Raw genomic sequence first — 27197 nt, forward strand, 5'->3', positions numbered from 1 at the left:
TTCATTTGTGAGGCCTCATTAGGCAATTGTAACTATGGAGGAAACAAATATCAATCATATTTATCTCTCCAGTTATATCTCATATGTATACGTGGAGAAAGCACAACATAGAACAGAAGTGAAACTTGAAAATGAAGTGGCCACAAATGGGTTATATCTAGAGATGTGCGAATAGTATCCGCGAATACTCGAATACCTCGAATAATAGAAAGTATTCGATATTCGAGATCTCGAATAGTTATGCTAAAGGTACCGTCTCGAATACCTCGAATACTTTGAATTTCGCGTCATACACTGTCGCTCGCACGTCGTTGGTAGTTCACTCGGAAAAATGAGAACTCTAGTCGTCTAGTGCATGCAGCGCCGTTTTAGCCAAGCTGACGAAATACATCAAATTCACGTGTTCGAGCGGTGAAAAGAGTTCGACGTGGGGAACCGAAATTGATCGGATGAAAAAAATCCGAAAATCCCAGGTGTCCCCTATCAGGAGAACCTCAGTTCCGTGGGATAGCAACATTGGCGCATTTCCCACGATCCGCTATCCCCATCCATTCAGCGTTCGCCCCACCCCCTCAGACGATTTCCTCTTCCCCGAAAACAAAAAAAGGTCCCGGCTCGTGCAGGGATCGTATTACGAAGACCTCAGCTTTGAAAAAAATATCAAGTTACCGGAAAATAATAGAATCGTGTTTCACCCTTCCCTCTTTCTCCCCACTGACCATTTTCCCGCATCCATCTTTTGATAAAATGAGAGGAGGTGTTTGCCGTGTGTCCTTTGTGGCTAATAATGACAGGCACTTATTTTGAATCTTCCCCAGGAGATGAAACTACCATAGGGAGGAACTCAGTGCCGTGGGATAGTGACATTGGCGCATTTCCCACGATCTGCTATCCCCCTCCATTCAGCATTCGCCTCACCCACTCTTGAAGATTTCCTCTTCTCCGAAATCAAACAAAAGATCCCAGCTCGCGCAGGGATTGTATTACAAAAACTTTAGCTTCAAAAAATATCAAGTTACGCGAGAAAAATAAAAACGTGTCTCGCACCCACCCCCTTTTCTCACCCACTGACCTTTTTCTACCTACCTGCTTCGAATTTCCCCCTTTCTCGAGGTCAACTGCTGCATGAGTCATCTACTAGCCCGAAAGGTGTCTAACAATGACTTTCGGCAATTGTTATTACACCTTTATTGGATTGAAATATTAGTAATGTGCGCGTAATTTAAAAAAGAATAAGACCAAACACGACATATTTCTGACTTTATTTAAGCATTTTGCGCAGGAAAATAAATACCGGGAAGAAGAAGAAATACGACGGAGGCGTAATGCTCAAATAGGGTGGTTTCCTATTATTTTTTATTGCCTAAATCGAAATATTAATACTCCTGAAGTACGTATTTAACGCTTTTAGAGTTTTATAAGACGATATCTATTTTTCGCGATTAAATTAAAAGTGAAAATTTTCAAGCGCGCGAAAACGCGACGGGTAAGTATGAATGCCGGGAAAAACTCCGCGTGACGTCGTTCTGGTTCCCGCTGCCGCAAGTGCGGTGACCTTGGGGCGAGGCTCTGAGCGCTATTACGACGCAGGATGCTAGCAGGTAGCCGAGTACCATGCTAGCTGGTAGCGCTTGGCTTAAATAAGGATTATTAATACCTTATCAAGCAGACTGTGTGATTATTAAGACATGTTTCCCTGAGCTCTGTGCCTCATGCATGCATTGGTAACCTCAGACGATGTAAAACTCCGATCCTCTCGTGTAGAAACTAGGTCCCTGTGATGTCACGTGGAGTGGCATCGCATAGGCGCCAATCTGGCCTTTTTCAAATGAGGTAAAATTGAACATTGTCATTAGTCTAAACCGGTATTTCTAGAACGAAATAATTTGTATATTATGAATACACTAATGGTGGGTAACGAATCACAATCAATACCTATCGTTTTATTTAATGAAGGAAACTACCCTATTGTTGACATAAAATTAAAATATTCCATTAATCAGCTAAATTCCTGTTTGAATCCTTTAAAGGCAATCACAATTATGTACTCGCCAAAATCTTGGGTTTCCTGCTGCATAGGCGACCTAGTCAAGCATTTTCACATTCATCGTTTAGTATTCGAGGTATTCGAAATTCGAGGTATTCGAATATTCGAGCAATGATTTAATATTCGAATTCGATATTCGAATTCGAGAAATTTACTATTCGACCCATCCCTAGTTATATCCCACTTTCCATAATATGTTTGGGCTTCCCTATTCATTGAGATGGATCATCAAAGATTCTTATTATTATATACATATTAAGGAAAATACATTGTTGTGTATTTGTGTCTGTTTCACAAATTTTTTCTTCTCAGATTAAGAAACATAAGAGAGGCCATGTATGAAGGGTACATAACAATGCTGCTTTCTAGACGTTGGTCTGATGAGGCAAGATCTGGTCTGCACCCAATTTTAGGAGATGTTATCAGAAGAGCTCTTAGTGAGTTTCCTGAGAATGTGTACTTTGCCTCAGCTGTTGCTGTGACTGAGGTAAGCTCCATTCTAGTCCTATCTCTAAGAGTCCAATTTAAAAGATTGAAAGAAAGTTTTTTATGCCTGCCCTAACTAGCATGTAATATATGATCTTCTGGACAAATAAAATTATTATTATTATTATTATTATTGAAAGCTCTATCGTTAACTTCTTGCAGGAGTCAAAGCTTGCAACTCAATTATAACCAACTTTCTGATTAGCTATCAAGCTGAAAATCTCAGAATAATTCAGAACCAGATGACATTGTAATATTCTAGCACTAATATTACGATTTCACTGTACATATTTCGATTTTTATTCATAATTTGAAGTTAAATAGAGAGTTTAGTTAAAAAATGGCCACCAAACACTACCATGGAATTAATTACCATTAATTAAAGTGAGCATATTTAACTTTGGAGTTGTGTGACTGGTGCTATTATCTTTTTGGAACAGCATAAAACTCATTGTTAACCATGCTTCCACTTTGCATATGACTGCCATCACTCTATTGCAGATTGATGTACTTTCATTGTTTTTATAGTGCAAAAGTTAAAATGCTGCTGTTTTTCATGATCAATTACTACTCAGTTAAGATAGGTATTTTATGTTTTCATAGTAAAGCATTAAAGAGTGTTTCAAATGTGACATTTCAATTAATTTATCACTCTTGAAGCAAGTTGCATGATGGAACCAATCAAAGGCTGCACATTTGGCCTCAATGAGACACTTAGACTTGGGCAAAAATGAGATAGATTTCAGGTGTATCAGTGTGGCCCATGGAATTGTACTGTATTTAAAATTCAAAACTTAAAGATATGAGCTAATAAATAAAACAAAATAAATATTGCCAAACTTGAAAATATCCTTTGTAAGTATGCATTATCTTGGTGTTATCAAGTTCTTAGGAGATTTTTTCATAATACTGCTTTTTGTTTTGCCCATTTTAGAGTGATGTTGGCTTTGGAGGCAGTCCATGGTGGTCAGTGACGTCATATTTTGATGGTGGCCTGGGCAGAGCTGGCGGTGGATGTCCGTCACTTTTAGGAAAGGTTTTCATTATTTTGCTGGCTGAGCAGAGAAGAAAGAGAACTGAGGAGGGAAGAAGAAAGGGTCATGCAGTACTCAACTTAGGTAAGCTGGTTGACTTCCATTAGAAATTTATGAATAAGAACAGAGATGGATTTGGATAGTGTAGTCATATGCAGCATACTCCCAATTATCCGGTTGCAGCTTATCTGTGTTGCAGATTATCATGCATGAGTTCATACTCCTTCCATGTTTTCCACAATATTTGTAAAAGAGAATAAAATCGTACACAAAACCAGCAGAATATTTGCATTTTAATGCATGGCTATACCGGGCCTTTTATTTCCATTAGAATTCCCATCGTAAAATGGAAGTATTTTATTTGCTGACAAGGAATGTTTCATATTTACTTGGACTTCTGATCTAGCATTGCAGACGATGATCAGAGGTGAAAAACAAACTAGAGTAATTTTCGAAGATTCTTAACCCTTTTACGGCCACCTGCTGCCACTGCCCTCGCTGGTTGTGTAAAAACTGCCACAGACCGATTTATCAGCCCGACTTATTTGACTTTTTTTGTGATTGTGGCCTTTTCAATGGCTGTAATTTAAGTAAACCCCCATTATCTATGTTTCTAAGATATAAATATATCTTTAGTATTGGGAAAAAATAGATGTATTAAATGAAATTAACTAGCTGAAATAATTTAAAATCTGAAATCTTGCAAATTCCGAAAAACAGCCCTGGCAGTCTTCGCACATCCCACCGGAAATGGGCTGGCAGTAAAAGGGTTAATGGTAAATGAATCTTAAATGAAGAAAAATGTCATCTTGGGCCATTATATGTATACATATTTCATATTGCAAACGCGTAATTATCGCCCTGGACTCACATATGGTTGAATACTGGCCAAGGGAACCGGAGATTTAGTCGCACTTGGGCATGTTTATGCCGTGAGTAGTCAAGGTCAAACTGGAGAGGAAGGGAATAGTAGAAGTGAAGGAAACGAGGAAGTGGAAGTAGAGGCAGCATGAGTCATAGCCAGGCGCTTGCTTGCGTTGTCAGTTTTCCTTAATCCCAAGTTTCCTATAATCACTGCTGGGTGATGGGGTGATCGCACGCCAGTTGCCATCACGAGAGCACTGTTTTCCTGTATTCCAAGAATTGCGGTGCGCGATCGCACTTGGTGATCACGGATCTGCATCCCGGGCAACTTTTGCGAGAAGCAAATATGGACTGTGGTGCGTGACAGTGTTTCGCACGTCGTGCAGTGATGTTAAGCATTCGTGCAAGCCACATTTCTGAATCCATTATCTTGCCGCCACAGATGCACAGTTTTCAGAAACTAAGTATTATACAGAGCAGGAAGAATATGAGTACAATCACGTTATCGCTGCAAAAAAGATTGCAGCCAGAAATATAAAGCTGCCAATGATTCCGGGAAGCAATCTAAAAATAACATAAAATATGTGGAGATATTACTACTTCACTTCAGGGATAATGATGATATAGAGTAAGGGAAACCAGTAGTGATTGCATTTTACAACACAACTCAAGGTGGCGTAGATACTTGAGACAAAATGTACTGTAGATAATAGAGATGTGCGAATAGTATCTGTGAATACTCGAATACTAGAAAGTATTCGATATTCGAGGTCTCGAATAGTTACGCGAAAAGTACTGCCTCGAATACTTAGAATTTCGCGTCGTACACTGTCGCACGCACGTCGTTTGTAGTTGACTCGGAAAAATGTAGAGAACTCTAGTCTTTTAGTGCATGCAGCGCCGTTTTAGGCAAGTTGACGAACTACATCAAATTCACGGGTTAGAGCGGTGAAGAGAGTTTGATGTGGGGAACCTAAATTGATCCGGGTGAAAAAATCCGAAAATCCCCGGTTTCCCCCACCAGGAAAACCTTGGTGTCGTGGGATAGTAACTACGTAGCACAATTCCCAAAATCCGCTTCCCCCTCCATCCATCAGCCCTCAGCCCCTCCTCCGACGCTTTCCTCCTCTTCGAAATCAAACAAAAGGCCCCAGCTCGTGCAGCTCGCGTTTCCTATAAATGAGACGAAGTGTTTACCATGTGTCATTTATGGCTAATAAGGACAGGCACTTAGTTTGAATCTTTTCCAGGAGATGAAACTACCATAGGGAGAAGCTCAGTGCCGTGGGATAGTAACATTGGCGCATTTCCCACGATCTGCTATCTCCCTCCATTCAGCACTCGCCTCACCCACTCTGACGCTTTCCTCTTCTCCAAAATCAAACAAAAGGTCCACGCTCGCGCAGGGATCTTATTACGAAGACCTTAGCTTCGAAAAAAATATCAAGTTACACGAGAACAAAAGAAATGTGTTTTGCTCCCCACGCCCCCTTCTCTCACCCACTGACCTTTTTCAGCCTACCTGCTTCTAAGTTTCCAGTTTCTGGAGGTCAACTGCTGCATGAATCACCTATTAGCCCAAAAGGTGTCTAACAATGACTTTCGGCAATTGATATTACACCTTTGTTGGATTGAAATATTAGTTATGTGCGCGTAATTTCAAAAAGAACAAGACAAAACGCGACGCATTTCTGACTTTATTTAAGCATTTTACGCGAGGAAATAAATGTCAAAATAGGACGGAGACTTGGCATTCTGGCGAGACTCAATATGAGCAGCAGAGCTTCTCAGAAGTTGATGCGGTATTTTTTTCCGAAAACATATATCAAGTTACAATTTATGAGTGGTGCTATAAATCTTTATTGTTACAGTCCCAGACGTAGGGATATTTTCTCTGGATATTCGGTTTCTCCCTGATAGCAATTCCAATTCATCTTCTTATCTCGTGAGAACTCCCAAAGATGGACTGAAAATAATTGAAGAAAATCCGGTGGAGAACAGCTTGTATTTTACAAAATGCCTCAGATTGTCAGCAAGCACTTGTCAGCAGGAGTGGGGGTAAAGCGATGTTAGTTGAATTAATTATATTCCCAATTTTTTCCATAAAAGTAAAATATGCCATTAATCAGCTAAATTCCTGTTAGAATCCTTGAAAGGAAATCAAAATTACTTCCCAAAATCTTGTGTTGCCTGCTGCATAGGCAACCGAGTCAAACATTCCAGCGTTCATCGTTTAGTATTCGAGGTATTCGAATATTCGAGCAATGATATAATATTTGAATTCGATATTCGAGTTCGAGAAATCTGCTATTCGACCCATCTCTAGTAGATACAAATCTGGGAGATTTCCAATGGCAGTACCGTATTTCTCCGAATATAGTCCCCCCGCCCCTAATTTTGAGGCTTCAGTTTCGGGAAAAGTTAAAAAAATGCATTTGAATTATGTCCCCCCCCTTTACTTTTACCATGGGCATTTTTGGAAAAAAAGGGGGGACTAAATGCGGTATAGACATATACGGTATTTTTCAGAATATGAAATATTTCCTTTGTCAACTCTTTTGAGCTTTAGCAGTCTGAGAATTATTTCAAATATTCAAAGAGTATTAAATCAATGGTGGAGATCTCGTTAGACTCCATATGGGAAGGATAATGTCAAATGTAAGGGTCCCAAGACAGGTAGGATAAATTACTGCTCAAATTCTCCATCTACCGTAGGAAGAGGCTGAAGAAGTTGAAAGGTTTGAGATGCGGACAATATGGAGACTTATCCCACCATACAAAAACACGGAAAACCTCTTTCTTATTTTTCCAATGCAAAAAGCCTGTTTGTGCTTTAGTGAAAAATTGCAATTTTGGTCACCTGCAGAATTCCTCAAGAAAAGGAATAAGTGGGATAAATTTCATGGCTACTTACTACTTAGCCTTCCAACTTTAGCATTTAAGGCCTTTTTTTTAAATCTGGCAAAATTTTGATGCATAAATATTAAATATAATAATTATAACTCAAGTGTTTTTGTCATCAGTTGTTTGATCCTGTTTCAAATAACAAATTTTACTGACAAATTGGTTCATATTGGGAATGCAAAAATTTTAATATAAGTTTTAGAATGATGAAGCATTTAAAGAAAAATTAAACAAAACAATAAAAGTGGTGTTGCAACATTTTATGAATTTTTGATTTAATGCGGTCTCCCAGACCACACGTCACTGGTAGTGTAACAAGAATGGCACGTTACTGGTTAAGGGTTAAGTATGTGCTTCAAATTTGGGATGAAATTGTTGATTGAAAATATTAATTTGAAACATTCCCTACCTTATGAATAATAAGTTATAAATAAAGACAAAAAACTTAATATACCGGTACATATACATAGAATTACTCTATACATATACATATATGTATAGAGTAATTCTGGATAAGGTATTGAGCATCTGTCATAATTTTTTTTCCAATATAGGTGGACCATTGGTTCACGATTCCTTTGGTGCAAATAGGCTGCGAAATGTTTTTCGTCGTTTAGTTGCTGATTCAGGAACTAAAAGCTGTCCACTGCTTTGGAGATTGTATTTGCGTTTTGTGGGAGGCGTGGAAGGACCAAGTACCTGCAAGGGAGTTGTTTACAGAGGTCTTCAAGAATGCCCTTGGGTGAAGGTAATTAATAACTTTAGATTTCTCTAAAATTGCAAAATGTAAACTATTTTTGGCCCAAGTATATTGATGTACCTCCTTTTAAAATTTCTACCCTTACGATGTTGTTTATGTTCAATGCAGTGGAACCTCGTTAAAGCAAGTACGGGATATAGCGACACCCCCGCTATTACGAGAGATAGCCGATGCACCGTCAATTGACCCTATAATAAGCGTGTTAAAAAATTCGTTTTTACGAGACCCTTTCGGTGTTGGCTCTCGCCATAGCGAGGGTCTCACCGCTGGAAGACTTTCATCAAGACTCCTTAACCTCTGTAATTGCTAGCGATCTGTTAGAAATGAAGTTAATGGAGTGCTCAGTCTCAAATTTATGTGGTAAACTGTCGTTCGATAAATATAATGATTGATGAAACAAAGCTTTGCATAATTTTTATTCAGTGCGGCGCTTATAAATTGTTTGAATAGTTAGTCGTTATTTGAGTAAGGAAATTTAGTGATCCAAAAAAACATCGCCTTTCGTCTGGATTTATGCTTACGTTTATCGGATAGATGTTTATCTGTCGCCGCACCACTCCTGTTCCTGTAAATCTGTTTGCAACAGGTATATTGGCTATTATTTGCTCCACCTCCGGTAAAGCGTTAATTCGCTATAGCGAGTGTTTATTAGTGCACCGTGGGGTGTCGTTATATCGAGGTTGCACTGTATTTTATGTAATTATTTTAAAAGTAAGTATTGAAATATTGGTGTATTCAGTTCTGGATCAGTAGAAAAGCATAGATTATTCAAATATTCTACTTATTTTGTAATACAGTATACTTCCGATTATCCAGCTGCAGTTTATCCGTGTTGTGGAGTTTCCGTGCATGAGTTTCTCACACAATTGATGTTTTCCGTGATCTTTACAGAAAATAAAATCAGGCGGAGAAGTACAAGGATTATTGTATTTTAATGCAAGGCTACAACGAGCGTATTATTTCATCGGAATTCCCTTTGTAAAACGGAATTATTTTATTTGCTTGCTGATAACGAATGTTTTAAGATTACTTGGACGTCTGCTCTAGAATTGCAGAAGACGATGCGATGAGCGGTGGGAAAAAAACTCTTCATTGATTGTTAAAAAAGATTCTTCTGGAAAGCTAATCAATGGTAAATGAAGAAAAATTTTATATTTAAATGTATTATTTATACCACAAATGCACAATTATTGCCACGGCCTTGCATGCAGTTGAATAGAGCGCAAGAGAATTGAAGATATTGTTGCACTCGGGCATCTTTATGCCATGACCAGTCAAGGTCAAACCAGAGAGGAAGGGAATAGTAGAAGTGAAGGTAGTGCGGGAAGTGGAAGCAGAGATGATGGAGATAGAGATTGTACGAGTCATAGTCAGGCATTTGCCTGAGTAGAGTTTGCCGCAAGCCCTGGTATCCTAGAACTGCTGATACGTGATAGAGTTATGACATGCCAGTTGCATTCGTGGGAGCACCGTGTCTACCAAGCATCGTGGTGAGCATTTGCGCTTGGTGACCACAGATCCCGTAGCAGTTTCCTCCCGGTCAACATAGGTGAGATGCGACACGGTGGCGTGGTGCCTGACAGTGTAGACCAACATTGGGCAGTAGTTTTGAAGCACTTTTCTGAATCTATGACCTGACAGGCATGGATGCATGGTTCTTGGGGACCTAATCCTAAATGGAGCAGTAGGAATATGAGTACAGTCACATCAATGCCGCTAAAAAGATCACGGTTGAGTGAATTAAGCTCTCAATGAATCTGGGAAGCAACTTATAATAACAGAATATGTGCATAAATAATAAAACATTATTTGATTTACGTAAATTGTGAACATTACAAAAAATTAAAGTGAAAGTTTGGTTTATCCGTGTTTTCTGATTATTTGTGCAGCCTCTCCCCATCATTATCCTGGATAATCAGGAGTTTGCTGTATTGGAAAAAATAAGTGATATTCGATATACATCATTTTGATGAATGATTTTCAAGGAATCTTCAGAATTTGCTATAAAGACTTTCACTGCAATATACAAATTAATCAGCTGTCAAATGGTGTCTGTGAATGAAGATGTATTTCTAGTGAGAGGCTGAATCCCAGGGCACGTTGTGGCTGTTAGGTAAATCTCTGCAATCTGATGGAGGCAATAACTCATAGTTGCTGAATTGGGCCCTGAGCTATACATAAATCTGTTGACGTCTTAGACTTATCAAGAGGGTAGCAGCTTTTGCAGTTTTTTGTCTTTAAATTTGAGATGGTGCTGTTATTTGAATCTTCATTGATGATTGTGTGAAGTAATGTTCTGAGGTTAATTTTAGAATTTATCTTGTGTCAAAATAAGGATTCGTAAACAAAATTCCTGTGATATGTCTGAAAAAATACTGAAATCTCCTATTAGCTTTGGAAAGTTCATGACTCTTGAAAATGTTTCATAAGGGAAATGCTAATGGTCTGCTAATGTCTGATCCTGGGGATTATAAAGTAAACTTTATCACAAAGTTCGACTGATAAGCAACAGTGTTTGTACACTAACTAACGGCATTTTATAACACACTACGTAATGGTGTTTTTGAAGGTGGATATACACGTCATAAACATTGCACTATGTTTAAGTTCTCCTACTTTGTGCCCAAGAGCGTCAATTATAGGTGCTTCTTGCTTCAGTAGGAGATACTGGGGTTTCCACGAAACATCATATAATAAGCTTCATTCCTATGGAATCATGGTGACCCACTCATTACTGCTCGTAAATTGTGATCGTTATGTCTTCTTCTTACAAACATTCCATTTACCAACTTTCAGAGATACGAACATTAGAAAAATTCAAGCGTGCCCAAAATTTCGAATTTGGCACCTTTGTATGTAGTTGGCCGATGCGACGCAGTGTGATATAAAGGAACTCGCACTGTGGGCACATTCTGAGCAGTGTCAATTAAATCCTTTGTTAAGTAAGTAACTGCTCAGCATTTAACCCGATCTTCCTTCCCGCAGACAGGTCATTTTATTCGGCTCCATCCGCGTCGCTCGCGAAGCTAGATTAGTTCATCACAATCTTAAGCTAATGCAAAATTGTAATGCAGAGTTGCATTCAGCAGGATAACCACACACTTTTATGACCTCAAGGACCGAATTTTGATTGTTTTGGCTTATGCTTTTGTATTTGTGAAATAATGTGTGCCAAAATCAGATCTACCCCTCAGAATACAACCGTGCTCCGTCTAGGTATGACCCACACATCTTACTTCCCGTTCTACAACAGGGTGTCCAGTGACTGGGAAAATCTGGAATTGTGGGTGAATTTTTAGTCCCTAAACTAAAAATTCACGCACTAGAATTATTCTTGAAGTTTAGTTCCAACCTGGAATTGCTAAATCTTTGATTTCAATTTCATTTCACATAAATTTTTGCCAGTTCAACACCCATTTTCTTGTCTAAAATGTGTTTGTCGTAAATTTAAGTGCTGTAGCTTAGTAGAATTTTTACAGCCGTATTGAAACGTGGAATGTCAGACATCATCTGGAATATAAAATTAATCTGGAATTTTGTTAAATTTCCCTGCAAAACTGGGAATAGGGTAGTTTCCTTCATCAAAGAAAACGATAGGCATTGATTGCGATTCGTTACCCACCATTAGTGTATTCATAATACACAAATTATTTGGTTTTTGAAATACCGGTTTAGACGAATGGCAAGGGTCAAATTTTATCCTCATTTGAAAAAGGCCAGATTGGCGCCCATGCGATTCCACTCCGCGTGACGTCACAGGGACCTAGTTTCTACACGAGAGGATAGGAGTTATACATCGTCTGAGGTTACCAATGCATGCATGAGGCACAGAGCTCAGGGAAACATGTCTTAATAATCACCTATTAAAACTGGCTAAGGTCGGAAAGTTTTCTTCGATTGATAAGGTATTAATAAACCTTTTTTAAGCCAAGCGCTACCATTCAGCAAGGTACTCAGCTATCCGCTAGCATCCTGCGTCCTATCAGCGCTCAGAGCCTCAATCAAGGTCACTTCACAAGGAGAGAGGGGGAACCAGAAATGCGTCGCACGGACTTTCCTACTTACGCGTCGCGTTTTTGCGCGCTTGAAATTTTTCACTTTTCATTTAATCGCGAAAAATAGATATCGTCATTTAAAAATCTAAAAGCGCGAAATACGTACTCCAGGAGTAATAATCTTTCGATTTAGGCAATAAAAAAATAATAGGAAACCACCCTATTATACATGATTTTTTTTGCTGTGATTGGCTGGACACCTTGGACAAACTTCTCTTTCACCATTGGAAATGCATTTGGGTATTTGAAAATTTAATTTTCCTTGTGGAAGAGGTTTTATTTAACGATTTTTATGCTTGGCTTTTACTGCAAACAGAATCTTTATACCGGCTTTTTATATGTACTGATTTTTGTCCCTTATTTATTCCGTGTGGTGAAGATTTTATTTACCACAATCTAAGAGCCCCAATTATCATGCAGATACATAACATTTTGTGGTTCCATTTTAGTTACCTTTTTGCAGCTTTTCTCTATGAAATTGTACTTCTTACTGTGCAATTACCTTGGGGATGCGTGAACCTACTCCCTTTTCTCTCTTTCATTGTGTTGTATTTTCATGTAAACTAGTTTAATATGCATGTAAACCATATTAATAAATTTTTTCAGACCTATTGACTCTCATCCCAATGTGTATCATCCTGAAACATAAATATCTGCATTGTTATTGCTATTTAGTTTTCAAGAAAAGAGAGGATGCTCAATAATTTCACCATCTTCATTGTCACAATCTTCTTTTTCCATTCTAATGAACAGCAATGGTTCTAGAAAAGAAATGTTTGCAGAATCATGCAGCCAGCAGAGCAAGAAAAGGGAATTCACAGAACTGCCTTCATACATTTGCTGTTATTCATTTTAACACCACCATCTTGAAAGCCTCAGTGATTCTGTCATGGGTGATTCTACCCACCTTTTGTTTGTCTGTACATCTGCGCAAGAACAATCAGGCATGAAATTTATCTTCAGGTTTTCAATCAACCCATTCAGTTCAAAGTGACCTGCTGTTAAGTGCCTCCCTTGTTTATTTGCTTGGAATGTCTACTGGTAGATAGCATGAAGGCAGACGTAGCTGTCATATCAAAACTGCCTCAGTTACTTAAAATATCATTGATTTACTCACAGGTTACTGTTGAATTTGAATTTGATATAGTTTTATAATCAATGATTATTTGTGCTCAAGGTTTGTATAATTCTTTGTTTTTCTTTCTCTACATAGGCATTTTATTTAGATGCTGCTCGTCTTTTACCTGAAGAAAATACTCAAATTCAAGACTTGATAACTGAAAGAGAAATTCGGCTTCATGTGTCACCAGAAGAGTTAGAAATTCTGAGAGAATAGTAAAGTAAAATGAAGTCAGTTTTTTATTTCATTGAAAGAATTTCAGTGCATAGTAAAGAGAACAACATTTTATGAAATTTTAATGCACAGTTATTCACATCAGTTGTTTCAATGAAAGAAAATGTTGTTCTAAATGTTATTTATTGTTGAGAAATGTTAATATCAATGTATATAACCTGTGCTGTAATGTGATCAGTTTCAGTCCTCAGGATGCATTGTAAATATTTTTGTATGTTATCATAAATTTGTACTAATTCAATAAATGTGTACTGATGGAATATCCAAGTTCAATGATTCATAATTTTCTTAAACCTAAACCCAACCCTCTGCATTGATGAGATGGCTTAATTGCTCTGAATAACCATGCACTTAAACTTGGGAAAGGTATTAAAAGTGAATGTTTCAGGGTTTAAGATTATCATTTATCCAGTCAATATACTTTGAAACATATGTAAAAACTTCTGGGAATCCAGGCTCTGCACACTTGTAAGTCCAAGAGGATATTCCAATGACTTTTCCTTTGATGAATAATGGACTTCCTGTGTCAAACTGAAAGATGAGAATATCTTAATTATTGCTTGAGCAATATTTGTGACCATCATGTTATGCTATAAAATTTTAATGTTCCTTGATGGTTAATTATACTAGGGATGAGTCGATTCCAAATGTCGATTCTCGATTCCACCGATTCTCGGGCACGGAATTGAGAATCGGTCGCCTAAAGTTGATTCCGATTCCATTGATTCCATGTTTTAAGCATAGACTATAAGATTGGGGCATGAAGGTTGCCACACACCTAAGCAGCCACGGTGTCAGCTTTGCCCACGCAGAGGATACGCCCAGCACGAGGGTGCTGCGACGAACATACCTAAGCGGCCTTGGAAAACATGAAAATGTTGGCAAGAGCGACAAACCGAGGAACCCTGAAATGGCATGTGTTCATGAGCAACTCTCAGAGAAAAAAATTGGAAACCACGGGATCGGGAAGCAATGCACCTGTTTTTCGTTCTTTTATTAACCGCTGGTCGCGGTAAATCAAATTATTGCGATTATGAATCACCATTGGAGAATTCATCTGGACCACCAATTTTAAGGTATGATAGATCGAAATATATATTTTTTATTTTCGAATGATATTTGAAGTTTGATGATATGTAATGAAAACGTGCACAGAGCGAGTTTTCCTGTGAAAAAAAAGTTTCTTATAAATTCACGAAGAGAGCAGGTTTTTTTATGTAACTTTTTTTCATAGACTAACACGCGTCTGTGTCAATGATAAAAATTTAGACACATTCGCGTTTTTACATCCCAGTTTCATCAATGCAACCCTTGATGAAAGTTGACGGCCTCCGGGCGGACTCGACAGGTTGCGTTTTGCCGCCACCACGCACCCGCCAGGCTGCTCTGGTATGTATGGATGCAATGAACGCTACATTATTGTTTAGCCACCTCTGCCAAACGACTGTAGCCACCATGGCTATTGTTATTTTATTCCATTCAATTCTTAAATTTTAATGACAGCAAGGCAACAGATAAATCAATATCCCACCTATTAGAAGGAATAAGAATCGGGAATCGATTTGAAGGAATCGGAATCGAAAAAAAGTGGAATCGACTCATCCCTAAATTATACATATCTTTACCGATAGTCCTTGGTATTCAAGGTAGTTGATCAAATCTTTTGGTATTGAAGCATTCATATTCACAGAATGTGGTACTATGGAACCACATCTGATTTGAATTGTGTGATATGTTTTTAATGCTTCTCAATAGTTAATTAGATGTACTTTGACTGATAATATTTTGCTTTATATATTTTTAAGCAATATAAAGAATGGGTCTCTAGAGTTAAGCTGGTTAGTAGTTCTAAGGTAACAAAAATATTGTGATATTATGATCTTAAATACCGTATATGTCTGAATATATTCCCCCCTTTTTTTCCAAAAATGCCTGTGGTAAAAGTAAAGGGGGGGACAATATTCAAACGTATTTTTTTAATTTTTCCCGAAACTGAAGCCTCAAAATTAGGAGGGGGGGGACTATATTCAGATGGGGACTATATTTGGAGAAATACGGTATATGTTTTAATAGAAAAGTCCAAATCTCCACTGTGGATAGCCTTGAGTTTTCTATTGATAATCATAATCAATTTTAGAGCTTGATTAAATTGAAAGAATATAAAATAAGGTTGTAGTAACCAAGTTTGATGGAGACTTTACTTTAGTGGTCAGCTTATATATATGTACATACATGTATTTTGGCTGAATGATGTTATCAATAGAAATGTTTGGGAAAATGTTAAATTATCCAAAGGTTAATTAAAAACTATGCATGTATCTTCTTTGTGTATACTGACCAACTATCCTCCCGTTCAATTCGTAAATCTCCAATGCAAACCAGCTATTGCAGGCAAATTAAAATTCTCAAGGTATGATCTTTATAGGCACTGAATGCATATTACTCATGTTCCCTCGATGATTAAAGAGTCATGGACTGTGATACAGTTGTCAAAACTGTGATTGCCAGTCTCTTTTGACATAAAATAGGAGCAGATCTTTGAATTGACATTGATGATAGCCATCTGCATGTTGTCGAATGGGCTCCGGGATATCTAAATACGATGTAATATGATGTTCTTCCACTGAGAAAGAATACTCTCACCCACCATCATGTCAGGGAAAACACTTCCTTGGTTCTTTTATGATTCATCCATAGAAACTGACCTTGGAATGGATTATAGAAAAAATCTTTGGGTGAACTGCGCAAATAATATAGGGCCTTCTCTTTTGAAGGGAAAGTAGTGGACTGGATAAATATTGAAATAACAATGGACTTCCCATAGAGAGTAGAGTTGAAAGTTGAAAGGTGCATAAGCTATCAATGAAAAACATTCCCAGAAAACCATCATAGTAGGGGCCCTCGGAGAATAACTCGTGTCATCAGTAATCATCGAAGTCAGGTTCAAGAAGTGAAAGATAAGGTTTTTACTGGTTATTAAGGGATGACTGAACTCCATTAGATCAAATATGATATAAAAAGTGTTTGAATAAGAAGGGGAACGAAAAATTACGTGAAGACAAATAACTTTGCTTGCAAGTTGAAGGTGCCAGCGCTACATGCGCAGAAGAATGCTGATGAAGAATCATACCCTTGGTTCAATCCATTAGTGCTAAAATTTCATGAGAATTATTTTGTTGCTGACCAGAAATTCAAAGATTTTGTTAATCATTTTAACCAACCATAATAAAAAAACATTAAATCGGGCAAAATAATATCGAACAGCAAAACTTTTATGACCTCAGTTATGAAATGAAAACCCTAAAAATAGATTCTAAATGCGGAAAAACATTCAATGTGAAAACGTTTAATCCGGACCCAACTGTACACATCAATGGCTGACTTCTAACGGCACATATCTCAAAATTTGGCCGGTTTGAGACAGGTATCTTAAACAAAGTGTAATGACATTTAAAAAATAAAATTCAAGCAAAACACAACTCTTTGTTTGCAAATGTATGCTTCTTTTTCAGTTTTATGAATTTTTGGTTTTTTATTTCAGTGGACAATTAAAAAAATAAATTGTTTCTTTTGCTCTCCTGAAAAGTTGCTATTTTTGAGATACGTGTAGAACTTAACCATTGATATATTTTTTGAATCCCCCAAAAACTTTTGCTTCGCCTCCATTTGTCTTAGTAGCTCATCTTGCACTAAGCATCTTCATTATGTGTGGCTCTGTTGACAACATTTCATTTGGAGAATAATTGCATTTGAACTTAAAATATTAATAATTGCTAGAACATATTTACTGTTTTTCTCTACTGGAGTGAGACAAATTGCTCTTACCCCACAGAATCCGCGTCCTTCCATGCCAGCACAGAGTTGTGTGTCATGGACATTCAGGCCAAAATTGGAATTGTATATGGTGTTGCACTGGTCATGGTTGCTGACTGCTATGTTTGCTTTCTCTAAAACATTGGTCGGAAGCCCTTCATACTGTAAGTGAAAGTACGTACACGTATATATTGTCTGGGAATGAATGATACTGTAATTTACTGCATTCTTTTCATTTATCTGCTAGGTGTAACCTCTTTTCACCTAGAATTGGAACCATTTTGTTGGCCAGGGACCAAGCTTCCAATCCTGGTGGTTTGCATTTCGGTTCAAGTAATTTGAATTTTTCATGCATGCTTGTGACAAGCCTAATGAAATGAGGTGAGTTTTTTTAATCAACTTGAGATTATTATTTATATGCATCCAATTGGGTGAATAAGCTTAAGCTTACCAATGTAGAGATTAAATTTTACCAATACTTTTAAAATAGAAATACATACATATATCAGATAGTTGATTAGTTAGTTGTGGAAAAATCTATTTCTGTGGTTTAATTAGCTTGCAGTTTTTGAAATTCCAATGTTGATGCTGCCTGTGGGCATTGGTTGTGGTAGTGACAATTAGGAGTTAAAAGTTGTGAAGGCAAAACTTCTGGAAAAAAATTCAGAGGATCTTGTTTGGGATTCAGGTGTACCTACTAATATTTCTGAAAAGTGTGATGAAAGTGGGAAACTAAGGAAGTTACCTGGAGTGTAAAAATCAATCACCCCCTTATTCAACCCTATTTACCACCTCTGGTAATTTATGCACATACATAGTATGTACATATTCAAAATTACAAAATTAGTACTAGAAAGAGCAAAATCCTCAGGAAAACTGTTACTACTGTAAGGGATTGGCTTTAATTCATGAATTCCAATTAGAGAATTCCAAGTATCCATCAAGTGAAAATGATGAAGTGGACTTGATACACATATTCTCATACTCTTTGTCTTCATTTGAATTAATTGTATTAGTGGGCATTATTACCAAAATACTAATTTTTGTAATACATTTATGTTTACTTTCACCAATTTTTGCTTTGTCAGTCAAATAGTTCCCTCTTTAATCCTTCTTTATATGATAATTCTTCATCTTATTTAGTTTTTCAATCATATTGTCTCCCTTCTATGAAAACAAGTGTACAACCTCTTCCTGTATTCAACAGCTTGCGTTACTAGTAAGAAGTAGCTGCAGCAAACAATTAAAGCTACTTTAATTGTATTGTCCTCTAAGCCACTTTAGTCATAATGACACGAAGAGCATCATTTGGGAACCTCATGATATTTCTAGGTCCGACAGAAGTGGCAAATTAAAAGAGATCTTTTGCCTAATGGATACGTGCAAGAATTCATTTTTCCCCCAAGCAATGAAGGGCTTAAATAAATGCTATATGGAACTCAGTGTGTGCATTTATTTTTCCTTTTTTTTGTTAGGGACTTGCGTCACATGCCCAGCAAAGTGGCTTGCTGGGTTGGACACAAACCTATATATGTACTTATATATACGTAATACCAGAGAGGAGTACTAATGAGGTTGTACTAATATGTAGGTACTTCTTCATGTCCCAGATCTTTCTTGATTTTCAGCCAGCATAAGAGAATAGTTTTGATAAATGAGCGCTTCATACCTTATTTGAACCATATCCAATCACTGTTGCCATATCCCCCTCATTTATTCCTTCACTAGGGTCTGCCAATTTTCCAGCCTGATTTATGCTTCCAAGTTTAATTGGTGGTGTTACCTTCATTAAGAAGATACATATAAATTAATATTTAAGTACTTTAAAAAATTATAAATTAAAGCAGGTGCATTCCAGGTAGCAGTTTCCTTAGTATCTCATTTGTATCTGTATACCATCCAGTAACAAACTACTTCTTACTACTCTTGGTATATTTTGTATCTAGATACCATTTAAGTAAAAAGCATGTATAAATGAGATAAATATATATTGGGCAAATGACAGCCAGGATATAAAAGAAGCAATTCAGAAATTGCCTCCAAGTAAGTTTCATGATGCATTATGTCAGATACATATATAGAATGTGATTTGGTATCTTGTTGTATTGTTTAAAAAGTGGATATTATGCAGCATTGTGAGAATTATTTATTTGTACTTTAATGAAATATGAATGCTGTACGTAAAGCTATTTACTTAATTGCCTGGATAAATTAAAATTTCCAGCACATACATATTTCTAATTACCTGCTGAAATTTATTTGAAAAATTTAGTACTTAACTTCTCTAGCCCATGCTTTAGTACAATATTAATACATTTTGTATCTAGGTAGGACAATGGATGTGCCATCTGGGATACTAATTCTCTCTGCACGTTTGTATATAATTGAGAGAAGATGCATAAAATTCATCCAATAAAAAGTGCATTGCTCTTAATTGAGTTTTTCAAGCCATCAAAAGTATTACCGAAACAAGAGCTATGTCATTCCTCCAAGAATCCTCTTTGCTGTAGTTCTGATGAATTATTATTTTATTTACAGAGTGTCTTGTCCCTTGATCTTTGTCTAAGTTGTCAGATCCTGCAACTACAGCGTAGTCATGCATATCATAGCTAGAAAGGAGAAAAAGGTATTTATACTTTTTTATTTGCTAATGTGTATGCTGTTGCAAACATGCTAACCACACATTGTATGTTATCCTTGATTGGTGATTAGAAAAGTATCAACAAGGTTATGGTGATTGGGAGTCATTTAGGAAAGTGTATTCCGAATCCATGAAAGTTTTTTTAGTGAAAATAAGTTGTAGGAAAGAAAGTATATATGTAGGGGAATGCGAGGTGGAACAGGGTGGCGGGGTGTAATGGGGTAAGCAATTTTTAAGTGTGAAAAAAAAGTGGCAATAACCATTAACTATATCTAGTCCAGATTGGTGTTGCTTAACTTATAAGCAACACCAATCTGGACTAGATATAGTTATTGCCGCTTGCACAACACCTTTTTTCGCACTCAAAAAAATCACTTACCCTGTTTTTCGCCCCACCTCCTCGTTCTGCCTCGGGTACCCCTATAGAAACTATTTATGCCTGAAAAGAACATAAATGATGTTACATATATCTTTCATACAAACCCTCAAATAATCTAAATAGTGTTATTAAAGGGCCACTCTTAATGTATTTTTTGTCATAAATTTCAATTCAAGATGGTGCTGTTGCTGCCATATGTGGTGACATCTTGTAATAAAGTTTTAGCAGAGAAGTTGATGCACATAAAATATGTGGTTCTAAAACTATTACATGTATTGATGCTATTCTTTATGGATACTACGGTAATTATGTATAATGGAGTTATTTCTTTATCAAAGTTTCTGGTAAAGATAACAATTTGCTAATGCATATACTTACACCATGCAGTGGGCAATTGTCATGATCCAGCCTTCTGATAATATGGTCCCTCCACATCTTGGCATGCCATCAATTTGAATAGAAACCTACCATCGAAAAAATTCTTGTATAAATATTACAGCTATTTGTCAAAACTACGCAGCAATGACAGAAGATGCATTTGATATATGTATTTGTCCATTTGACAAAATGATTTATGGACTTGAAAATATGATGTATGTACTTGAAAAACAAATTCTCATAGTTATAATACTTTTTAGTTGGCATGAATGGGTAAGTACTTGGGTGAAAAGAAGATGATGAGTCAATGATTTGTTATTTTCCAAAAAAATAATTGAAATTACACTTCAGTGAGATAACTGGGGTTACCTATGAGTACACTGGGGAACAATTTTTATCTTATTTCTGCTGACTTCAATTTTTAAGCTGTTTTAAGTTAAAATAAGCATTCTGATTTCAAAACTGTAGTTAGATTTCTTCAACTCGTCTAGTTTTACTACTATTCCTTGTGTGTGACCACACTCAACTTGATTGAGGGTTGGTCATGGGCAGCATCATTGCCCTCCAATTGGCTGGCATTAGCCTTATGTGACTGTTGCCAGGTGGCTGATGCCATAGGAGGCCAGTGACAGGTGCGTAGTTTTGTAGTTATGCAGGAGATATTTCATTGAGACACAGGCACGTAGTCCGAATTTTGCTCTATTGGGCGCTTCAATGCTTAGCAGTTTGCATGCACTGATATTTTGTAATCAATTCATATGCATCGGTAAACCATGCCTTTGAATAGGTCACCTATAAATTTTGTTGGAATATTGCAGAAAATTAAATTCAGTGTTGGTTATTGGGAGGCATTAAGAAATGTAACTATGTATATAAAAAAGTTGAGGGTCAGAGCATAGGTGCTCCTGGGGTAGGTTCTGATGTGTTTTGATGTGTATTCTTTTTATATTGTTAGCAGTGTTTAGTTTTCATTCATGTGAACTGAAAAATTTCCTGTCTTGAATTTTTTAAAATTTCAATATGCAAAAATTCCTCTCCGTCACGCTTGGATCTTCGAGTTACCTGTCTCCCTGCGTTCGTCAGTGTCAAAAGACATATAGCAATACACCCGTTAGGCAGTCCCTTCAAAAGTGTACAGTATAGATATTCTTGTTTTATATCCAAGTTTAGAAATCTCACAACTGTTGTAAATTACAGGCCTTCAGTGCAGCATTGCATGGAGTGCCTAATTTACTATTCAAGCGAGAGAGATGAAAAGTCAGTTTGGTACTTTACCCACCTTCCCCAAAGATCCAAAACGAGTATTCAATCTGTCTTATTAAATTGAGTTTTGGTAGAGGAAAAATTGAGGTTTTCATGAAATGTAATGAAATTAGTAATTTTATAACCAAAGATATTACATAATTTAAATTTTAAAATGCTCCGGTTGCTTTTATTATTTGCTTTGTGGAAGAAAAGTAATCATGTTTGAATAATGCTTTCAAACTCCCCAAGAATTAAACTAATTGGTGGGGTGCTCAAACATCAGACTCCCGATTATTCGGCTGTGGTATATCCGGGTTGCGGATTATCCGTGCATGATTTTCACTGCCGCTCAATTTTTTCCGCGATCTTAATAATAAAAAATAAAAAATTGGACGCAAAATCACCGAAATTACGGCGTTAATGCTAGAATATACCGGGCTTATTATTTCTGCTAGAATACCCTTTGTGAAATGGAAGCGATCACACACTAGCTGCATTCATGGGAGCACCGTGTTCCTGTTTTCCAAGCCTCGCTGTGCACGACCGCACTCCGTGATCACAGATACACGTCCTGCAGCAGTTGCAACCCGGGCAACTTGTGAGAGACGCGACTACGTGACGTCGTGCCTGAAAGTGTAGTTTCCAACGTTGAGCAGTGGTTTAAAAGCATTGGTGCAAACCACTTTTCTGTATCGGTGATCACACAGCCACTGATGTTTGGTTTTCAAAACCAGGCCTTACATGGAGCATTAATAATAAGAGTACAACCGTGTTATCGCCACTAAAAAGATTGCGAACTGGCAAAGAAAGCTCTCACAGAGTCTGGGAAGCACTCTAAAATAACAAAATACCTCCATAAATAATAATATATAATTTATTTTAGGTAAATTATGAACATTACAAGACATTTAAGCGAAAGTATGGGTTATCTGTGTTTTCCGATTATTCGTGCCATCTCTCCCCATCATTAGCCTGGATAATCGGGAGTGTATGTACTGTACATAATTCCCTCCATATTAGCCCTACATATTGTGGCAAGAGAGTGGAGGCTGAATTCTTGACTAGAGAATATACGGAAACGCAAAGAATAATGAAAAAGATAGGGATGATATCATCATTTTTCATCTTAAGGACTTGTCTTTAATGTGACTCCATAGGGTGGTTTCCTAATATTTTTTTATTGCCTAAATCGAAAGATTATTACTCCTGGAGTATGTATTTCATGATCTTAGATTTTCGAATGAAGATATCTATTTTTCGCGATTAAACGAAAGTGAAGATTTTCAAGCGTGCGAAAATACGACGGCTAAGTAGGAATGATGGGAAAAGTCGGTGTGACATATTTCTGGTTCCCGCTGCCGCCCTGTGAGGTGACCTCGAGGCGAGGCTTGAGCGCTGATACGACGCAGGCTGCTAGCAGGTAGCAGAGTACCCTGCTAGCAGGTAGCGCTTGGCTTATATATGGATTATTAATACCTTGTCAAACGAAGGAAACTTTCCGGCCTTAGACAGTTTTAATAAGTGATTATTAAGAGATGTTTCCCTGAGCTCTGTGACTCATGCATGCATTGGTAATATCAGACGATGTAAAACTCCTATCTACTCGTATAGAAACTAGGTCCCTGTGACGTCACATGGAGTGGAATCGCATGGGTGCCAATCTGGCCTTTTTCAAATGAGGATAAAATTGACCATTGCCATTCGTTTAAACTGGGATTTCTAAAACCAAATAATTTGTATATTATGAAAACCCTAATGGTGGCTAACGAATAGCAATAAATGCACTTCGTTTTCTTTGATGAAGGAAACTACCCTATTGTGCATTCAAATTCATTATAAGGTACCTTTCCTATTCAGTTAATGAGTCACACCTTTCATTTTAAAAACATTCCAACTGGGATCAACTCATAGCCTGAGGATAGAATGGGCTAGGATCAAAGGACATACTCATTTGAAAGGTTTTGCAAACAATAATTCTCTTTTAAAGGTTTTAAAGCTGAATAATTAGCTTTAAAAACTTTCAATTAATCTATTCTTTGGATATATGTACAAATATACTTGAAATTTTTAATTTTTTTGAATCATTTGAATATTTTTCCTTTTACTCTAAGGGCTTGCTCTTTTCTGTATGAATGGAAATATTAATCATGGCTATTGCTCCTGGCTGATACTCTCTTAAGTGTGTTTGGATGTGGGTTCTCCATTGGGCTAATATAGTGCTACCACAATAACAACTTACTAATAGTATAGTATTGCCACTAATAGTACAATACATTCTTGACATATTTAGATGATATTCAGGGCTCAAATTTTATGACTGGAGAATCAGCATCACTAACTTAGAAGATATCTATGCTCAGGTAGAATCCAGTCTTCAGAGTATCTTAATTATTTATGGTGATGCATGCTGCTTGAATGGGCATTGGAATATTTGTTGTCAATGATGATTGGGTGATCTTACCATTTCTGGAAACTCTCTGGGCTCCACAGGAACACCTCCAATGATGTATGGTTCATTATTAGGTCTCCCTGGGGGAAAAAAATATGTGAAAAGTAATGAAAAAAAAACGATTTATGAGTTATTGTACCCACTTAGGGTGGTAATGTATAGATGCAATTATCACTCTGTTGGGTTGATCCACTTTTGTGCATTGCAGCGTTTTGTATAAAAAATAATTTTTTGCATTGAATTATGCTGTATTTTTAACCATTCAGCCATCTGAAGACAGATACCGTATATGTCTGAATATAGTCCCCCCTTTTTTTAAAAAAATGCCTGTGGCAAAAGTAAAGGGGGGGACTATATTCAAACGCATTTTAAATAACTTTTTCCGAAACTGAAGCCTCAAAATTAGGGGGCGGGACTATATTCAGAGGGGGACTATATTCGGAGAAATACAGTATTTCCTGTGGAGCTTAATGTACTTGTGTATCTATAGGCAGTCCAAGCATTGGGGAGTGAAGGGATGACATTTACTTCACTTAAGTGTATTTTTATATTTAATGGCAATTTAATTCCCCTTAATGAAATTAGTTCATACAATTGTTGTGCTCGACATAATTGTCATCAATGGCGGATCTATGGGGGGAGGGCGGCTAATGAGTCCCTTCCATTTGGGTCGAATCCCTTTCTAGATAAAATCGAAAATATTTGTACAAAAGTATTTAGATATATTTTCCTATATATTAACCTACTTTAAGAAATGAAATACAAATTAGCTCTAAAATGAGGGCCTATTTTACACGCTTTTGATATGTCACAATCCAGTGGCAATTCCAGAGAGGGGCTAAGGGAGCTAAAGATAGTATATTTGTAGTACATACTTGGTATAGATTTATGGATAGTATATATGTACTTGGGTATTTTCACTAGATAGAATGGAAATTTGATTTGGACTCCCAGCATCCCAACGCTGCTGGGAAATTACCCCCAACTTAGTCCCCCCCTTGTCCCTATCCTAGATCCACCCCTGGCTGTCATGGAAGTGAGGCATGGACATGACAGCAGCAGAAAAATCAAGGTTAGATGCCTTCAAAATGTGGTGCTACAGAATAATGATGGGAATCAAGTGGATTGACCAAGTTAGTAATGAGGAAGTCTTAAGAAGAGGAGGAGAGAAGAGGAGCCTCATGAAAACCATGACAAGAAGACAGAAAAACCTTATACTTATGAAAATAAGGTTGGCAGCCTCCCAGCCAATCACATTAGACTGTACAACCAATTGAAGACTATATAAGCTGGTAAACTTCATCCACTCACCATTAACCCTGAGAATGGAACCCGACTCGTGTTCTGAAACATCGGCAGAATGGAGGGAGACCACCCGGCTGGAAGCCCGAATAGCCTTTTTCAAAATCTTAGGAATGTTTACCAGTTATGATGATAATGATGATGAATTGATGTGCTGATAGATAATTAAAATTTATTGATACCATAGTAAGGTGAGAAAAAACTCGAGCAACGCCAAAATAATAAACGATTTTAATTACTCCTGGTGAATACTATTGATGAATTCTTCTCGCATTCTCAGCCAGGTTAATTCTGTCATCCAAGCCAACGTTTCAAGAGATGACTTGTCTCCCATCTTCAAGGCCGTGTTACTGTTTGAAAGTTCAATTTCACCCTAAAATTATATGACAGAATTAACCTGGCTGAGAACCCGAGAAGAATTCATGAAAGCCAAAATAACCTAGCCCCACTACTTTGGGGCCTATTGGCATCTTTGCTTTTTAGGTAGTCTGCCTCCAATCGCATGATTAAGTGCTAGGAGCCCTAATTTTTGTCGAGGGCTGATTGGTTACTCATGAAGTGAACCACTGACTGCACTGATACCATTTTCACCATTGAATAGTGTAAAGTTATGTGGTAGTGATCAGATTACTTGGTGTAAGGAGATAGGACCTGATAGGTTAGAGAGGAAGCTATAATGAAATGCAAGATCGAAATAATGAAATAATAAAATAAAATAACTGTAATATCTTGCCTTAATTATGAGAATTTTTTGAAAAGGCATAAAATATTTAACTTTAATGAGTTGTATAACTTGACAAGCTCTCAACATAGTATCCAAGAAATCATATAAAACTTATATATAACATATAAAAATTCTGGCATATATAAATCAGTTTTCCAGAACCAGTGTGCAAATTTTGACGAAAACAAGCAGTAATATGGGTCATGTCTGAAATTCAATGTATTTTACGAAGAGCTAAATGCAAGAAATATATCTAATAACAGATGTGATTCAGATTACTTCTCACTTTACTTGAGAAGTAATAACAAGACCTTACAAGCATCACCATATATGGTGATGCTTGTATTGATGTATAAATGTGGAATTCTGGGTTCATTCTGAAAGTACTAAGTGATCCCATGACAATATTGGGACTGGTATGAGGTCTTTGGGTCTTACAGGTGACTATGTGTGCTGCGTTCATCTCGTCTCTAAATGTGGGTTAAAAACTAAATTAATTGTTACCTTGAATAGAGAGAGCCAAGCCTAAGAAAAGAATAGCTACTATGTGCTTCATCCTTGGAATCCGGTTCGCCTCCCTTGCAACTTTAGCTAATCGGTGAATGTATGTTATTCCTCCACTTACGAACTCTTAAAAGAAATCTCTCGGAAGAATTGTTAAATATGATGCGCAAAAACTTGAGTATCATCGGCATTTATATATATGCGTTTCCACCCAAAAATTTTCCCAGATTATTTAATCTAAATAAAGTCGCGTCGGTT

General features: G+C 37.1%; 2 protein-coding genes across 3 annotated transcripts in view; one reads left to right on the forward strand and one right to left on the reverse strand.

Moving 5' to 3' along the window:
- Positions 1 to 13771, forward strand: part of LOC124157850 (nuclear exosome regulator NRDE2) — a 77283-nt gene extending 63512 nt beyond the window's left edge. For both annotated transcript variants that reach the window (XM_046532897.1, XM_046532898.1), the window contains 4 exons: positions 2360 to 2534; positions 3468 to 3651; positions 7890 to 8083; positions 13364 to 13771. In XM_046532897.1, the coding sequence (XP_046388853.1) occupies positions 2360 to 2534; positions 3468 to 3651; positions 7890 to 8083; positions 13364 to 13486 (676 nt within the window). In that variant the 3' untranslated portion in view covers positions 13487 to 13771. The remainder of the gene's footprint in view (positions 1 to 2359; positions 2535 to 3467; positions 3652 to 7889; positions 8084 to 13363) is intronic.
- LOC124157851 (trypsin-3-like) lies at positions 13492 to 27197 on the reverse strand. Its single transcript, XM_046532899.1, has 7 exons — positions 26940 to 27197; positions 24422 to 24489; positions 20716 to 20801; positions 19782 to 19926; positions 18987 to 19100; positions 17330 to 17479; positions 13492 to 14035 (listed from the first exon to the last, which is right to left on the reverse strand). The coding sequence occupies exons 1-7, from the start codon at positions 26989 to 26991 to the stop codon at positions 13889 to 13891; spliced, it is 762 nt and encodes a 253-aa protein (XP_046388855.1). The 5' UTR covers positions 26992 to 27197; the 3' UTR covers positions 13492 to 13888.

The sequence above is a fragment of the Ischnura elegans genome, chromosome 4 (assembly GCF_921293095.1).
Source record: "Ischnura elegans chromosome 4, ioIscEleg1.1, whole genome shotgun sequence".
Classification (NCBI taxonomy): domain Eukaryota; kingdom Metazoa; phylum Arthropoda; class Insecta; order Odonata; family Coenagrionidae; genus Ischnura; species Ischnura elegans.

Excerpts from the sequence above, each read along its gene's own strand:
- LOC124157851 (XM_046532899.1), bottom strand. The coding sequence starts at position 26,991 with ATGAAGCACATAGTAGCTATTCTTTTCTTAGGCTTGGCTCTCTCTATT. Across the intron at positions 24,490-26,939 it reads CTTGGCTCTCTCTATTCAAG|GGAGACCTAATAATGAACCA; the intron begins GTAACAATTAAT and ends TTTTTCCCCCAG. Across the intron at positions 17,480-18,986 it reads TTGGATATGGTTCAAATAAG|TATGAAGGGCTTCCGACCAA; the intron begins GTATGAAGCGCT and ends TTTCACTTACAG.